The following is an 18,143-nucleotide window of genomic DNA, read 5'->3' as shown; positions in this document are numbered from 1 at the left end:
TCTGTTTAATTTGCACTGTAGTTTTGAACCTTTTCATATTTATTAGCTATTGCAATTTATTTTTATGTAAACTTTGTGTCCTTTTTTTTTTTTTTTTTTTTTTTTTTTGAAATGGAGTCTCTCACTGTTGCCCAGGCTGGAGTGCACCATCTGCATAGGGCACTTACCACGAATGGAGCTCGTAGGACTGGAAGTTGCTCTGGGTGAGTCAGTGAGTGAGTGGTGAGTGAATGTGAAGGCTTAGGGCATTACTGTACACTGCTGTTGATTTTATAAACACTGGACACTTAGGCTACACTGTTTATAACAAAAATTTATTTCTTCAATAATAAATTAACCTTAGCTTGAGGTAACCTTATTACTGTATAAACTTCTTAGTTTTTTAATCTTTCTTTCTGTTGTAATAACGCTTAAAACACTAACACATGCACAGCTGTACAAAGATATTTTTTATGTTTTTATTCTAGAAGCTTTCTTATTTTTATTTTTTTTTAAAACTAAAAACAAAGGCACAGACAGACACATTAGCCTAGGCCAACACAAGGTCCAGACCATCCATATCACTGTCTTCCACCTCCACATCTTGTGCCACTGCAGGTTCTCAAGGACAGTAGCACGCATGGAGCTGTCATCTCCTATGATAACAATGCCTTCTCCTGGATACCTCCTAAGGGACCTGCGGGGGGGCTGTTTAACAGTTAAAAGTAAGAGTACACTGTAAAATGATGATAGAAAGTATAGTATAATAAGTACATAAACCAACAACCTAGTCCTTTATTGTCTTTATCAAGTATTATGTACTGGACATAATTTTATGTGCTGTACTTTTTTTTTTTTTTTTTTTTTTTTGAGATGGAGTCTCACTCTTGTCGCCAGGCTGGAGTGCAGTGGCATGATCTTGGCTCACTGCCGTCTCCTTCTCCTGGATTCAAGCGATTCTCCTGCCTCAGCCTCCCGATTACAGGCTCGCGTGACCACACCCAGCTAATTTTTGTGTTTTTTTTTTTTTTTTTTTTTAGTAGAGACGGGCATTTCATCATGTTGGCCAGGATGGTCTCGATCTCCTGACCTCGTGATCTGCCCTCCTCGGCCTCCCAAAGTGCTGGGATGACAGACATGAGCCACTGCACCTGGCCTGTGCTGTTATTTTCATACGACTGGTAGAGCAGTGGGTTTGCTTAGACAGTATCACTGTAAGCCTGTGAGTAATGCATCACACTGCAGTGTAACTAGGCGATAAGAATTTTCCAGCTCCATTGTAATCTTACGGGACCACGGTTTATATATGGTTCGCAGTTATGGAGCACATGACTATAGTTTTATTTTGTCTGATACTAGTGTTGTAGCCACTCCAAACTTCTCATGGTGGTTGTTTTATGATACATCTTTTAAACCTATTTGTGTTTCTGAATTCGAAGTGTGTTGCTTGTAGGCAGCCTATGTTTGGGTAATTTTTTTTTAAAATTCATTCTGCCAGTCTTGGTGTTCTGATTTGCCTTTTTTACCCACTTACGTTTAAGTTACTTACCAATATGGTACGCTTTACTTCTACCATTTTGCTGCTTGTTTTCTGTATGTCATAATTATGTCTTTTTTATTTCTCTATTCCTGCCCTTGTTTGCATTAGATAGTTCTTAATATACTTTTAAAATTCCCTTATTATTTGTTTTCATATATATTTGATGGGGTTATTTTCTTAGTGGCTTCATCTTAAATTTTTAAAAATCTAGTTTGGATTAATACTAACTTAATTTTGGTAGCATACAAAAACTTTTCCGCAAAATATCTCGCTTCCTTTCCCTCTCTTTTGAACTATTAGTGTCATAGACTTTATATCTTATGTGCTATTAGTCCATCAACATGGTCTTACAATTGGGGCTTACTGCAGTAGTCTTTTAAAACAAGTAAGTGAATAAAAGAATTACCAAAAAAAAAAAGTTTATATTGTCTTTCGTAGTACTTACTTAGTTACCTTTACTGGAACTCTTTTATTTATCTCTTCATGTGAATACAATTCCTATCCAGTGTTCTTTTATTTCATCTTGAATGACTCTTGACTGTTTCTTACAGGGTAGTCTGCTAATGATAGATTTTTCTCATTTTTTAAATATAATTTTTATGTAAAACTGATGCAACAATTCTGTATTTTTATGAGGCACAGTCTAACATTTTAGTGCATGTATGCATTGTATAATAATTAAAATGAGGTAAGTACCATGTCCATCACTTTAAATGTTTATTTCATTGTGATGACAACATTCGAAAACTTCTCTTTTAGCTATTGTGAAATATACATTACATTGTTACTCACCAGAGCTCACTCTTTGTAACTGTAACTTTGAACCCATTGACCAACCTCCCCCATCCTCTCTTCTCCTTCCCGTACCCAACCTTTAGTAGCCACTATTCTACTTTCTACTTCTATGATCAACCATTTTAGATTGTCCTTCATTTCTGAAGAAGAGTTTGGAATTCTCTTTTTTTTGAGATGGAGTCTCGCTCTGTCACCCAGGGTGGAGTGCAGTGGCATGATCTCAGCTGGCAACCTCTGCCTCCCAGGTTCAAGCAATTCTCTACGTCAGCCTCCTGAGTAGCTGGGATTACAGGCTCCCGCCACCACACCTGGCTAATTTTTGTATTTTTAGTAGAGATGGGGTTTCACCATGTTGGCCAGGCTGGTCTTGAACTCCTGACCTCAAGTGATCTGCCCACCCTGGCCTCCCAAAGTGCTGGGATTATAGCAGTGAGCCACCGCGCCCGGTCTAGATATTGAATTCTTGATGGAAAATCTTTTTTTTTTTTTTTCCAACACTATGGTTGTGTTGTCTCCCTGGGTTCTGATGAGAAGCCAACTATTAACATTATTGAAGATCCCTTTTACGAGATAAACTGCTTCTCTTGCTGCTTTCAAGATTCTGTCTTTCAACAGTCTATGATGTGCCTGGTTGTGGATATCTTAGACTTTATCCAACTTGGAGTTCTTTGAGTTTCTCAAATATGTAAATTAATACTTTTATCAAACTTGGTGAGTTTTCGTTTATGTTTTCTTCAAGTATTTTTTTCTCCTTCTTTCTCTTCTCCTACTGGACTCCTGTTATGTATGTGTTGGTATTGATAGTACCCCACAGGTCTCGTAGGCTCTGTTCATTTTTCTTCATTCTGTTTTCTTTGCAGACTAGACTATCTCTGTTGACCTGCCTTCCAGTTCACTGATTCTTTCTTCTGCCAGCTCAAGTCTGTTGCTGAGTCTGTCTAGTGAATTTCACTTACGGCACTTTCAACTCCAGAATTTCTGTTTGATGCTTTTAATCACCTTATTACTATTCTCTGTTTAGGAAGATAAAGTTATTGTAATCTAAAATTCTTCAGATATCCTTTCCTTTATTTTTTTGAATGTATTTATAACATTTTATTTAAAGTCTTTGTTGTGTGGCTGGTTAGCTCAGTTGATAGCATGGGGTGTTGATAAAGTGTTGTCTGTTAAGTTCAAAATCTTGGCCACTTTCTTCCCCCGTTCTGTGCATGTGACATACTTTTCTTGTTTCTTGGCATGTCTTGTAATTCTCTGTTAAAAACTGGACAATTCAGGTAGCAAATCCCCATACCCTTCAAAGTTTATTGTTGATACTGTGTTTCTTCTTTTTCATTGGATGGTTGGTGGTGTTTGCCTTGTTACTGTTAGTTTAGCAGCTTTCCTTTACTAGTTCTTTGGTTTATGTATTTCCTGTAATGTGTGACCACTAAGTTATCTGCTAATTTTTAAAGTTCTTTTTATATTTATTTATTTATTTGTTTGAGACAGAGTCCTGTTCTGTTGCCCAGGCTGGAGTGCAGTGGCCCGATCTCTGCTCACTGCAGCCTCCTGGGTTCAAGTGATTCTCCTGCCTCACTCAACCTCTTGAGTAGCTGGGATTACAGGCACCCATGACCACACATGGCTAATTTTTGTATTTTTGGTAGAGATGGGGTTTCACCATGTTGTGCAGGCTTGTCTTGAACTCCTGACCTCGTGATCCGCCCACCTTGGCCTCCCAAAGTGCTGGGATTACAGGCGTGAGCCACCACACCCAGCCTCTTTTTATTTTTAAATCCTGGATTCTGTGGGGTCATAGCCGAGCCAGTATAATTGTATATAATTAGCCAGTCACTGATCAGATTTCCTTTCCATACATGCCTTGCCTGTGTTTCTGACACCTTTCATCAAGGATCCGTATGAGACAGACTCGGCATGCTGTCCAGCTTCAGGGAGTTCATAAGACGGCTTTAGCTTTCATTTCCTGATTGCGCAGGGTCACAGGGTCTCATGGTCACCCAGAGAGGAGTGACTGTGGTGTCCTCTCCTTTCCCAGGTTTTTTTGGGCATGCATACAGCCTCTTCCCTTCCCCGGGAATGTGTCAGAGCTTTTGAAGTTCCGTAGGTCCTCTGATTCTTTAGGACTTCCTTTTAAATTCGGGGTCAGGCTCATGTTGACTCATGTTGTCAGCTCTAGGCAGCTGAGGTTGCCAGCAGTTTGTTGTTATTTTCATAATGCCCCAGGGGTATCTGCCATCTGCCACCTTCCCTACCCCTCCGCCCCCAGCTGAGTTCTGAGGCGAAGCTAGAGATCTCCCAGAGTGCTGCAGGTCCGGACAAAATGTTGACTCTGTTATGGGGCCAGTACTTTTCACAGAGCTCCAAGAGCGGACAGTCTCTCACTGTCTGTGAGGCTGGTGGCCTTGGCTACTTCACCACTGAGCTGGGGAGGGAGGGGCAGTGGGAGTAGCCCAGGTTAACTGGTCACAGACCCACCTTCTTATCAAGGTTCAGCAGGTTCCCTTCAATAGACAATTTTCACTTCATATTTTTGTTGGTGTCAGCAGAGAGCAAGTTCATCCTAGATATACCACTCTGGGAGTGGATTCTCTAGTATATTGCTTATTTATTTATTTATTTATTTATTTATTTATTTGGAGACAGAGTCTTGCTCTGTGCCTAGGCTGGAGTGCAATGGCATGATCATGGCTTACTGCAGCCTCGACCTCCTGGACTCAAGCGATCTTCTCATCTCAGCCTCTGGAGTGTCAGGGATCACAAATGGCACACCACCATACCTGACTTTTTTTTTTTTTTTTTTTTTGTAGAAACAGGGTTTCCGTATGTTACTCAGGCTAGTCTTGAACTCCTAGGCTCAAAGTGATCCCCCCAAGTGCTGGGGTTATAGGCATGAGCCACTGGTGCCAGCTATATTGTCTTTTGAGTCTGGCTTCTCTCAGTGAAATGTCCTGGAGATGCTTCTGTCGTGTGGATGTTGTATCCGTTGGCTCTTTCAATGGTTGAGTAGCATATGGTAGAGTTTTAAAGTCATGGGAGTTTCTTTGGAGTTGTAAAGATATATATGCTCATGTAAAAGGGGATGTTATCAGAGAGACTGTGGAACCTTGGGCCTGCCAGAGCTCCTGGAGAATTTTGGGGCATTTCAGGTTCCAAGGCAGTGGAGCAGGTCAGTGCTCTCCAGCATTGTGGAGGAACCGGAGCCCATGCCCTGCAGCAGATCTCAAGGGCCACAGAGCTGTGTCGCAGGGGCTCTGAACTGTGACACTGTCATCTGCCTCTGGTGTAGCAGGCACGACCCCGCATCTGGAGCAGATATGAGTCCTGGGCCCAGCCTTTGGACTGTGAGCCGAAACTCAAGAGACTCCTCGTGCAAAATGAACATGATGGTGGTCACCAAAGTATTTGTTTACTCATCAGGTGTTTTTTGAGTGCCTGGTGCATCTTGGGCTCTGTTCCAGGGGTGGGACAGGTGACCATCACGTAGACTCTGGAATTTGCATTCTGATGCAAAGACAGACAGTGAACCAGAGGCTTGAGTGCACACACACAGTGCTCTGGAAAGAAATACAGCAAGGAAGACAGCAGTCTGAGAGTAGGGCTAAGCAGTCTTCAGGTTGTTCAGGGGAGGCCTTGGGTAGGAACTAACACTGAAACAGGGGCCTGAAACCAAGCGAGGGGTGAACCATATGCACAGGGACTCTGAAACCAAGCGAGGGGTGAACCATATGCACAGGGACTCTGAAACCAAGCGAGGGGTGAACCATATGCACATATGGGGAAGCATTTTCCAGGCAGAGGGAAGAATAAATGCAAACTGCAGGAGAGTGGCTGGAATTGGAGCTGAGGGAGGGAGAGATGAGGAGTGGAGGCCACCCCAGGACCAAACTCGTGTGTGTGTGTGTGTGTGTGTGTATACCTGTGTCCATGTGTGTAGGGCTAGTGAAGGGAACTAGCTTCTTCTCTGAGCAAGTGGGAAGATGCTGGAAAGTACTGAGTACAGGAGCATTTATTCACTCATTCATTCGTCCACCTAATGAGCAACTTGCATGCTGCTCTTTAGGCGCTGGGGGTAGCAGTGAACACACAGATAGAATCTCCTGGCCCCATGAAGGCGAGACAGAAAAATAAACAGCCAGTCATCTCATGGAAGGCCTTAAGGGAAAAGTTCAGCCGAAAAGTTGGGAGTGGTTAGGTTAGGACCATGTGTGTACATGTGGAGGGACGTATTTGACATTCTGAGTAGGGTCAGGGAGGGCCTTGCTCAAGGATGTAGTGTTGTATGAGAAAGATTTTTTAAAATGTGGTAAACTTTGTAAATGTAATTGACGTCTGCAAAAGGACATAAATCGCCAGTGTATATAGTTTGATGAATGTTGACGTGGTATATACACCCACCTAACAGCAGCCACGCCAGCAGCTCCCAGCAAACTGCTCCCCCAGGCATTGAAGCCAGCTGTGTTCTGACTGCCATCCCCACGGATGACATCTGCCTGCCTTTGAACTTAGTGTGAGTGGAACTGCACAGCACGCATCTTTGTGTCTGGCCTCCTCCACCCGACCTGTTGTGTCTGAGCTTCACCCGTGTTTTGTAGGTAACAGTGTTTGAAGCCCCTTTGAGAGGCTTCCTGTGGCTGCTACATGGAGAGCAGGTGGGGGCCGGGGGCTGCTGCAGTCGCCCACAGCATGTTAGCAGGGCAGGTCCTGATACATTCTGCAGATAGAGCAAACAGCATTTTGCGACGGATTGGGCTTGGGATTTGAGAGGAAAGGAGCCAAGGCTAACTCCAGCCTTGTGGCCTTAGCTGGGAGCAGGGTGGAGTCAGCACTGATGCAGCTGGGCGGCCCCGCCAGGGCGCAGGTGTGTAACGGGAGGCCGGACTGCGGCATGGACAGGTCAAGCATGGTGCCTCCTGGACACGCAAGTGGAGGTGTGGGCAGGTGGCGGGATTTCTGAGTCAACTTTCAGGGGAGCGGTCTGGCCTGGACAGGTGGTTTGGGAGTTGTGGGTATTCTGGTGTTATTTAAAACAAGCCTTTAAGGAGTCAGGATGGAAAGAGAGGAAAAGCTTTTCCATTCAGAGGACTGGAGAGGAGGAGAGACTCGCAAGCGGGCGGAGGCAAGAAAAGATCCAGACGTGGGCAGCGGAGTGGGGAGGTTGTGAGCGGTGTGCGTGGAATGGGGGCTGTGTGAATGCTGACCAGGGTCGTTACCCACAGTGGTCAGGCTGCAGAAGGCCGGCGCCGCCTCCATCCCTGGTGTGCCCTCCAGGCCTGACACGCTGCTCGCAGAGCCGCAGAGTGGCACTGGTGTAAATATTATGAGAAAAAGAAATGTCAGCCAAAGAGGGAAGAGCTGAAAAACTCATTTGGGCACAAGACTAGGCCTAGGGAGGGGCCGCAGCTGTGGCTGAAACCCCGGAGGGGTGAAGTGGGAGGACCGCTGGTCTCAGTGGATGGCTGTGAGGGTTGGAGGCGGCTTCCATATAAGTGAGAGTTGGGCTCAGAAGGGAGGCGTCTGGGGCACTAGAGTCACTAACTTGGCAGCTCCTCTGGCATATGGGCAGTCCCAGCACGCCTGAACTTAGCCCAGAGAAGAGAGTCTATCCATCCCTTCTCAGGGCGGCACTCACTGTCAGGCTGAGCCTTGCCGTTGTGAGTCACTCTCAAGTCAGCACTAAGTTTTGAAGACAAATGATGCTTCCCCTTATAGGCTGAATTGTGTCCCCCGAAAATAGAAACACAGGAGTCTTAGTCCTCTGTGTCTCAGAATGTGCCCTTATTTGGAGATCAGGTTTTTACACAGGTAGTTAAGGTAAAAGGAGGTCATCAGGGCCCTCACCCTGTGGGACTGGTGACCTGTAAGAAGAGAGATTTGGACAGAAAGACAGTGTGCATGGAGAGACAGTGAAGAGATGGAGGGAGAAGCCACCATCTGCAAGCAAGGAGTGACCTGCAGCAGATCCTCTCTCCTGGCCCCAGAAGGAACCTGCCCTACTGACACCTTGATCCTGGCCTTCCAGCCTCGTGAACTGTGAGACAAGGCATTTCCATTGTTTAGGCTGCCCCATCTGTGGGGCTTTGTTGTGGCTGCCCTGGGAAACTAACACAGAAGCCACCTTAAAAAGAATCACTGCTGTTTCCTGTGATCATATCAGACATTTACCCCTGTTTAATTCCAAGACTCTGAAGCAAATTCTGGCTGCCAGAGAATCTTCTGCTTTTGAACCCTCTCTGGGTTAGCCTCTGACTACATAGCCTGGGTCCTGGTTGATTATTATTCTTCCAATGTGGCGCAGGGAACCTAAAAGATTGGACACCCCTGAAAAGCCTTAAGCAAATGAAGACATCTGCTTTCATTGCCAAAGGATAGCGCAGTTTCTTTCCTAATTAGGGTGGGGTTTTTTTTTTTTTTTTACATCCCTCCCTTTAATTAAAAACTTTCCAGAGATTCAAGGTGAAAAAGTAACCTTTTATATGCGTGGGAATAACGAATATTCCAGAGCTACTTCCTTGAAACTAGATGAAAAGATACAATAAACCTGGAGCCTTTACTTAGCATTTCTGTTTGCTCTTTTTCTGCTGGTCTCGGTGCACAAACAAGCAGCCACTTTGGAGAAGGCCTCAGCTCCCTGTCACAGTGATGAGGGGATCTCACCTTCTCACTGTATCTGGTGGGGGTGGAGGTGCAGCATTTGGCCTCCCAGCCCCGCCAGGCTCACGGCTGCCAGGGCTGTGGACGCTGGGACGAGAGGAGGTCTGTGAAAGGCCTCAATTCAGCCGCCTGAACGGCCTCTCTCCCCCTTCAGCTAAATATTCCTTTGGCCCCTGACAGTGGGCTTTTGTTGGGGGCTCTGGGGGCTGTCAGAGACAGAAAGTAGAAAGAGCTTTATGAAGGCAATATTGAAGGGAGTTCGGCTGGTACATTGACTCACTTCGGGGTTTAATACGTTTGCTGTGGAAGTGGGATCGAAGCAAAGTTTAAATTGGTGAAACGGTTACTCCATTTTCAAGTGGTTGAGTTTTAACTCCCTATTTCTAAGTAGAGTTAAGCCTGCCCCTGAAGGAATATAAGACCAGAGGCGAGTATTTACTCAACTCAAAGTTAGAAATAATGAAAATAAAAAATTACAGACTGTTAAGACCACTACCAATCAGGTACTGGCAGCCCACCTTGCGTGCTGTTTGGTTTTCTAGCTGCAGTTAACACACAGGGTGCAGTGTCTTAGTCACGCATTGCCCGAAACAGTCTCAAGGCTCTTTGCTATTGACATACTTCTCCTGACCCAGGTCCCAGACGAATAATGGCCTTACCCTTTCACGACTTTATACTCTGCTCCTTCCCAATTTTTCACTTTCCTACCTTAACTATTGCCTTTCTAGCATCATGGGTGTTTTTGATCTGACCTGTTGCTGAGCTGAGTAGTTGTTCTGGAACACGAGTGACATTTGCACTTGTACGTGGGCCAGTGGGTACACGGAGCGTGCTCGCAACGTAGCTCATTGTGAAATCTATCCTTGCCATTCATTCAGGGGGTGTCTGGTGTGCAGCACCGCCACCTTCTCAGGCTGTGCTTTTTCCCTGCCATGGCTTCTGTTCTTCCACACATCCTGCAAATTATACCTTCACATGAGGACAACCAAATCCAAGAATGCCAAGCTCTGGTGAATAAAATAACCTTACTAATTAAAAAGAGACTGCTTTGAAGTTGTCTGAACATTCTGAAGACTGCATCTAATTACATCACAGTAAGCATACCGATTCAGATCAACAGGTGAAGAGATGAATGGATGAAAAGTCTGAATAGCAAAGCACGTTTAAAAGAAACGCAAATCAAAACTAGAATAGCACCATGGGCTCAAATCCAAGGGCATAGGTGAAACTTCATTAATAAATGCTTGCTTAATTGTGTGTCTGCTGTTAATGAGAGAATGATTGTGATACTGAAGGTAGTGCCTGGGAATCAGAACAGACGTGCTTGCTACTTCACAGATATAAATTTATCTTTTTTTTTTTTTTAGATGGAGTTTCGCTCTGTCACCCAGGCTGGAGTGCAGTGGCGTGATCTCGTCTCACTGCAATCTCCACCTCCTAGATTCAAGCGATTCTCCTGCCTCAGCCTCCCAAGTAGCTGGGATTATAGGCACCTGCCACCATGCCTGGCTAATTTTTTGTATTTTTAATAGAGATGGGGTTTCACCATGTTGGCCAGGCTGGTCTCAAATTCCTGAGCTCAGGTGATCTACCCGCCTCGACCTCCCAAAGTGCTGGGATTATAGGCATGAGCCACCGCGCCCCGCCAGTTATCTTGTTAATGCCGTAAATCAAGATGTCACATCAGACGTCCATGTTGAAAGAAGGTTTTCAGAAGAGTTTTGTTTGATGGTTATATAATTTCTTTCTTTCTTTCTTTTTTTTTTTTTTTTTTTTTTTTGAGACGGAGTCTTGCTCTGTCGCCCAGGCTGGAGTGCAGTGGCATGATCTTGGATCACTGCAAGCTCCGCCTCCCGGATTCACGCCATTCTCCTGCCTCAGCCTCCTGAGTATCTGGGACTACAGGCGCCTGCCACCACGCCCGGCTAATTTTTTGTATTTTTAGTAGAGACGGGGTTTAGCCAAGATGGTCTCGATCTCCTGACCTCATGATCCACCCGCCTCAGCCTCCCAAAGTGCTGGGATTATAGGCGTGAGCCACTTCACCTGGCCTGGTTATATAATTTCCAATTATTCAGAATCTGCACCTCCAGCTATTGCAGGCCTGATGTGACTCTCTTAACAGCAACCTGGCATCATCACTATCAACAGTGAACCCTTTCACTTTGGCCATTCTGTAGACACCAATTGGTTCAGCCTGGAATATACAACACATTCATAAAGTGCTTCCAAGAATATGCTACAAATTCCTGCTTAAGAGCTGATGTCACCATGCCAATGGCAATTCCTATAGGACTCAGCTAAAAAATCCAACATTCTCCAAAATGTTTTAATTTCTAAATATTTGCCAGCATGCTGTCTAAATCATTGAATAACATATTAAATCCAGTGAATTTGTGTCTGATTCTGTTCATAGGGTTAGGGTACATACTTGGCTTTGAGGCCATTTACCAGGGATTGCACCATTAAGAATGTAAAGTATTGGCCGGGCATGGTGACTCATGCCTGTAAACTCCTAGCACTTTGGGAGGCTGAGGTGGGTGGATTTGAGGTCAGGAGTTCGAGACCAGCCTGGCCAACATGGTGAAACCCCGCCTCTACTAAAAATAAAAAAAATTAGCCGGGCGTGGTGGTGGGCACCTGCAGTCCCAGCTACTCGGGAGGCGGAGGCAGGAGAATCACTTGGACCCGGGAGGCAGAGGTTGCAGTAAGCTGAGATCGCACCACTGCACTCCAGCCTGGGCAATAAGAGCGAAACTCTGTCTCAAAAAAGTAAAGTATTTGGAGGTAGATGTTTTATGCAGTTCTCTACCTGTGAGACTTGGTTTTAAGGGATTGAACAAGGTGATAGAAATGTGTAATTGTTCTTCAGTAAACTTTCTACTTTAGTTTTAGATTTATAGACAAGTCGTGGGTAGTACATAGAGCCGCCACGGACCCCACACCCAGTTTCCCCTGTTGTTAATACCTTACCTTGGCGCGGTACATTTGCCCCATAATACGGGTACATTATTCTTGACTAACGTTCACACTATTCATTTCCCCTGAGTTTTTACCTAATATCCTTCTTCTGTTCCAGGGTCCTGACCAGGATACTACGTTATATTTAGTCTTTGCTTCTAGACTGTCCTGTGTATTTTTGACATGGATAAAACTAGATATTGAATGTGCCATTTCATTATACCAGCCACACTTAAATTTTTGTTTCATATTAAATGTTTTCCTCTCTTTAAAAAGTATCAAAAAGCTAAAAGGAGCTTATAAATCACCACTCCCCTACTGACCTACCCAAGGGTTGAGTTTCCTTCTGGCTTCACCTCACCACTCTGTGATGTTTTTACAGTGAAAATGACCCAGGTCCAACAGAGAAAAGTCAGGGCACTGTGTCTGTCGTACGGATGACATTCTTGATGGTCACGTAGGGCACACTTACGAGCATTTTACCCAAACGAAGGTCGTGTGGTTTGGCTAGAGTGGGGTCCTCATTTTCAGAGAAAAATATATTGAAGCCCTGAGGAGTCAGGACAGATGAATCTCCTCTCAATCTCTTTTCTGGTGGCCCAGAAGGCCGTGTGGCCTCTCTCTTGCTCCACCAGCTAAATCCAGGCAACTAACCAGGACAGGGACCTTGCTTGGTGAACCCGTCATCTAGCTGGGGTGCAAGGGTGCCTGCACCAGGTGAAAACCAAACAGGCCTTTATGTAAAGAACAACTCAGCACAGGCACCTAGGAGATGTTGCGCACCACCGTGATGAGTCACCAGCCATATTGGGTTGGCAGTCACCACCGAGGCAGGTTGTGGTGTTGTGAGGCTGTCACAGAGTCGTTGGGTCAGGAACGGTGATAGCCCTTTAGGTGCAGAAGCACATGCTCAGTACGTGTGCCCAGTGCAACATCCATTGTGGTGGCCCCTAAACTGGCCAAGTTGAAATCGTTCCCCGATCTTCCGAGTAGCCAGCCATTCCTCCCGGCTTGTGTGCAGCAGGAGTGGGGGCGTGTGCAGGTGTCCCCACCAGGCGAGCCTGGCTGCTCCTAAATTGCCCCACCTTGGCAGCAGCAATCCTAGTAGCTCCGGCATTTTGGGGTAGTTCCTCCCTTTCATACTTCAGTCATCTCTGAGGCCTCACGTACGTTCCCCACATCCCCTTCTCCTTGAGGAGCCAGCGCCCCAGTCTGGGAAGTGGTCTGAGCGAGCCTTATTAATGGCCTTGTTTCTTAATCCCGTGGCACAGTATGCTTTCTTCTTTTTTTTTTTTTTCTTTTTGCTACTACAGGGCATGCATTTTAAAAAGTATAATTATAAAATTGAAGCTTGTTCAAAATACTGCATATTGTATGATTTCATTTATAGAAAATGTCCAGAATAGGTAAATCCATAGAGACAGCAGATTCGTGGTTACCAGGGGCTGAGGGAGACACGACGGGCTTGGCGGGGGGATGACCGCTAATGGGAATGAGGTTTTCTGGGGGAGATGATGAAATGTTCTGGAATTTCATAGGGGTGATCATTGCACAACCTTGAGAATGGACTGAAAACCACTCAATTGCACACTTTAAAATGGTGAATTTTATAGTGTGTGAATTATATCTCACACACATTAAAAAACTGATACTTGTTCACAGTAGAGCCATTTAAATTGAAATAAAAGAAATTTAAATTACCTGTAATTCCAGATGACTAATAGTAACATTTTGATGATGATGATGATGATGTGTGTATGTGTGTGTGTGTGTGTGTGTATGTGTGCGTGTGGCAGTTTTGTTATTATTGTTTCCATGTTTTGTTTATTTTGGAGGAAAGGTGGTATTCTTAGCTCTTTTACGGGTTAGGAGAAACCCTATTGGGTTCTGCTGAAAACACTGAGCCCTGTTTTCACTTGTACCCATCCTACAAGTTCACATACTTCCTGTCACACTTTGCATATCAACTTTAGAAGGCTGCAGTATCTGGAGTGAGCCCAAACTATGTAGTATAGGGAGACGACACTTTAAAATTTCAAGATATAAATGGTGTCTTAGTTTCTCAGATTAGCAATAACAACCTAGTTTTGTTGAAACTTAAAGTGTCAGTTCTAAGGGTCTCGTGATTGGACATGCTGAGTTTATTAACCGCGTTTGACTGGCAGAGGAAGTGAAATTTCCACGCGTGAAAATGCCTCCATTTCTGAATTAGAAACTGACATGGGAAGAGCCAGGACTCTTTTCCACAGGGAAATTGGGCTAGTGAAGCTTATTTTTCTTTGGGGTATGTATTTATTTGAGTGTTTCACACCATTTGTCAATTTCTAAGCAGTTAATAATTTTTATGTCTCTTTTCGATGTGTGTATATAGCGTAAGTATGTTTGATTTCATGTGGTCTCTCTACATTTAAACAGTGCTGAGTGATGGTGTGTGTAATGTGCTGATTTAAAATTTCAAATCCAAACTGAAGTCTTTAATACTTCAGCAGAAATCCATGGACCGCCTTGCATAGCTGACGCCAGCCTCTGTTCTGTAGCAGAAGGTGCTTCTGTCTAGGTTTCCATGATGGAACCACTCGTCCTCCCCCAGGGATGCAGCACCGGCTGGCCCCATGTGGTTTACCTACTGTTAAGGAAGAGTAAAATACACACAACTGTTAACCTGGGGAAGAATGGTAGGATTGCTGTGGGAGAGGTGTGTGGTTTGCAGGGAGACTTAAGAGAATAGAAACGTTTCTTCTGAATGGTTGCTCATGGACATTTTATGAAAGATGGCTCAGGGCTTGGCTTTTGGGGGTGGGTAAATTTGAACTAGAAATGATAAGAAGAATGGAAGTGAAAAGCCACAGCACCCATTTATGTCCTTTACATTGTGGGGTGGGTACTTGGCTGCTGCCATTGGGTCTGGGGATGGGGAGGGTAATGAGTTGCTTAAGAAATCCTCCAACTCTGAATTTATTACCCAATTACCAGGACCTCCATCTGGAGGGCAGCCTGCGGCATCTGGCTACAGAAATGTTTGATTTTGCCAGCCAGTGCTTTGGTTTCTTTCTCTCCCTCTCCCTCCCGCTCTCTGTCCCTCTCTGAATGAAGCCCAGGCTCCACTGACTTACTTCCATACCTGGTTTGCAAAGCCCCCACATTTGCTATTCTTGGGATAAGCTTCAAAGTCACTTGTACTGTTATGTCATATCTTTATATCACTATAAAATCCCTCTAGAGGTTACCGTAATGTCTTATCCCTCTGTGTTTTTTACAAATACCGTGTAGTTTTGCTAGAATGTCATTGTCTGCATAAAATTAAAGGCTCCTGAAAGGAAAACTTGTTTAATACCTATCCTGGTTTCTTTTTCCCAGGTGAAGTGGAGGTTCCAGATCCGAACGACCCTTTAGGACCCCTTGATGGGCAGGACGGCCCGATTCCAACTCTGAAAGGTGAGCTGGGACATGCAGGTGCTCTCTCTGTTCTTGGAACGCCCTGTGCTGAGGCTCATCTTGCCCTGCCATTGCCTGAAGGAAGGCGCTGGGGGTCCTCTGGCCCCTTGCTGCCCCCTGGTGGTGGGCATGGTGGACTGCCACCTTGATTCCTGTGTTTCTTGACTTGGAGGGCATTGAGGGCCTGTTGGGGCCACAGGTGGGAGGTGACATGCAGGGAGGCGTGGGCGGACAGTTGGTGGCGGCCTGGCAGATGGGGAAGGGGCCTGAGCAGAGCCTTAGGAGCTGGATTCCTGTTGCCTGTGACTCCAGAGGTGTGTGTAAGTCTCAGTGGGCAGGCGGCCCTCCTCCTCTCAGCCACCTGGATTTCTGCCTTGTGGCTTCAGCTCTTCCCCTGGGTCTGTGGTCAGAGCCATGCTCACTTAGCACACCTCGCTGGAACGCACCACAGATTTGTCGGGTGGATAGAACAAGTTTCCCCCGGATGCAGACCTGTGGCTTGAGGAAGTGATGCATTTGCTGATGCATGTAGTGTCACCTCAGCCGCAGATAGCCTGTCTCAGTCAGCTCGGGCTGCCTTAGCAAGCACCACAGACCGGGCAGCTGAAACAACACACACTTCCTAGTTCTGGAGGCTGGAGGTCCAAGATGAAGGTGCCAGCATGGTTGGGTTCTGGAGAGGACCCTCCTCCTGGCTTGCAGACAGCCGCCGCCTTGCTGTGTCCTCATACGGCGGAGAGAGAGAGAGGTCTGTTTGATTCTCTTCTCATAAGGACACTAATCCCGTCATGGAGGCCCCGCTGAAACCAGCCCAGTAGTCCTATAGGCAGTTCTTTGGGATAAACAGAGAACTTGACCCTGGTCTTAAAGTTTGAAACTTACATTTGTTTTATCTTGAGTTCCTTCTAAAGGAAAAGGATGCCCAGACCTCTCAAAAAAGTATTGAATCATGCTTCTGCAGGCCCTCCTTCATCATGTCTGCTTCTGTACCCCTCCCTAGTTCCTGTTTTCTCACACACAGTTACTTTTCTTCTCTGGTGTATAAACCCCAAGTTTGAGTCCATCGGGGAGATGGATTTGAGACTGAGTTCTCATCTCCTTGACTGCAGCACGTGATTAAAGCCGATTAAAGCCCCTTTCCTTGGCACTGCTTGTTGTTTCAGTGATTGGCTTTCTGTGTGGGGAGCAGGAGGACCTAGACCGAATCCCAGTGTTTTCGTAACACCCGCCTCATGACCTCATCTAATCCTAATTACCTTCCAAAGGCCTCACCTGCAAATATCATCACATTGAGGGTTAGAGCTTCAACTTACAGGTTTGGGGGACACAAATGCTCAGTCCATAACAATAAACTGCTGGAACAGCCACTTTATTTCTGTGCAGTCTACAGAGTGGCTCTGCACAGCATCTGCATGGAGGTCAGTTGTTTAAAACCAAGAGCAGGTGGAGCTCTGCCCAGCATGCAGGGTGGTGGTGAGGCTGGTGCCTGGTGCTTGGAGGCTTCCTTAAGAGGATTCCATCCTCTGTAGGATGTTAAATGTAGAAAACACATGCTCTGAAAGCTTGTTTAGCACACTGGCCTTGGGGACCACATTTCCTTAGGAGTAAAAATAGTTTTTGATGGTTAGATTCTCAACTTGTTTCTCAAAAGCCTGACAACCCACAGTGCAGAAAGACCACAGATACTTACTGATTGCCCCCATAGCTGGCTCTGCATGAGATCCTAGGACATGGTGTTGGCTGAACCGTGCTCTTTGCTGTGTGGAGTTTACAGGTCTGGGGAGAGTCAAGCTGTCAGGTGATTATGAAATTCTGAATTGTGGCAAGTGACCTGAAGCAAGAGATCAGGTTTTGGGAGGGTAGAAGAGAAACGGGTCTCTTGATTTGGGGACAGATGGTTGTGCTGAGATCTGAAGAGTGGACGCTGGCCAAGTGAAAATGGGAGGGAAGTGTGTGCCAAGCCCACTGGGGGCCCTGGGTCAAGCGGGACTTGGTGTCGTGGTGGTGCCACAGGGCAGATGCCTGGCTTACGGGCTGGGGCAAGGTGGAGGTCAGAGTCAGCTGGGGCTGAATCCCTGAATCTCAGTAGGGCAGCCGGGAGGCTCTTGAAATTCAAGTCAGTTAGAATAAATAAAATTACGAATTCAGTTCCTTGGTTGTACTAGCTACACTTCAATTTGGCAAGAGCCTCCCACAATGGGTAGCACAGATCTAAAATGTACCAGTATCGCAGAAAGTTCATGGGGCAGCGCTGGGCTATGCCCTGCACAGCACTTTAGGTCCCGGAATTTGTGTTTCATTGTCAGTTGTTGAGGGCGTCTGGTCTGGGGGGTGGTGCAGTCTGATTCACTCTGTGAAAAAATCACACGGCAGCTGTCAGGCACGGTTCGAGGAGAAGCAGAGGATGCAATTGAGGGGGTGGGGGCGAGTGACGAGAAGCAGACAGGCCACAGTAACGGCCGAGAATCCAACTGGAGTCATTCCATAGACTCTGATATTTCCTTGGGAAAATGTATTGCAGTCCTTTGTTTCAGATGCGCTGCAAACCTCTCGCCCAGATGGGGAGCGTGGGGGCTTCCTGGTGGGCCTGGGGCGGGGCTGTGCTGAGGCTCCTGGAGCGGGGGCTGCAGGGGGCCTGAGACTGCTTGTGGGATGGGAGCTGTTCTTTAAGTGGAGTGATCATAAGTAACCCTGTGAGGCAGAAACAGCTGCATATTCATGATGCACTTAGGAAGATACATTTGCTTATCAAGGTGAAAAAATGACCATCAGATGAAATTTA

General features: G+C 45.8%; 1 protein-coding gene across 2 annotated transcripts in view; it reads left to right on the top strand.

Annotated features, from left to right (window-relative positions):
• ROR2 (receptor tyrosine kinase like orphan receptor 2) overlaps window positions 1-18,143 on the top strand; it is a 219,633-nt gene that overhangs the window by 157,547 nt on the left and 43,943 nt on the right. For both annotated transcript variants that reach the window (XM_050761247.1, XM_050761248.1), the window contains exon 2: window positions 15,284-15,361. In XM_050761247.1, the coding sequence (XP_050617204.1) occupies window positions 15,284-15,361 (78 nt within the window). The remainder of the gene's footprint in view (window positions 1-15,283; window positions 15,362-18,143) is intronic.

The sequence above is a fragment of the Macaca thibetana genome, chromosome 15, assembly GCF_024542745.1.
Source record: "Macaca thibetana thibetana isolate TM-01 chromosome 15, ASM2454274v1, whole genome shotgun sequence".
NCBI lineage: Eukaryota > Metazoa > Chordata > Mammalia > Primates > Cercopithecidae > Macaca > Macaca thibetana.
Note: the sequence above shows the minus strand (reverse complement) of the source record. Positions and strands in the feature narration are given on the sequence as shown.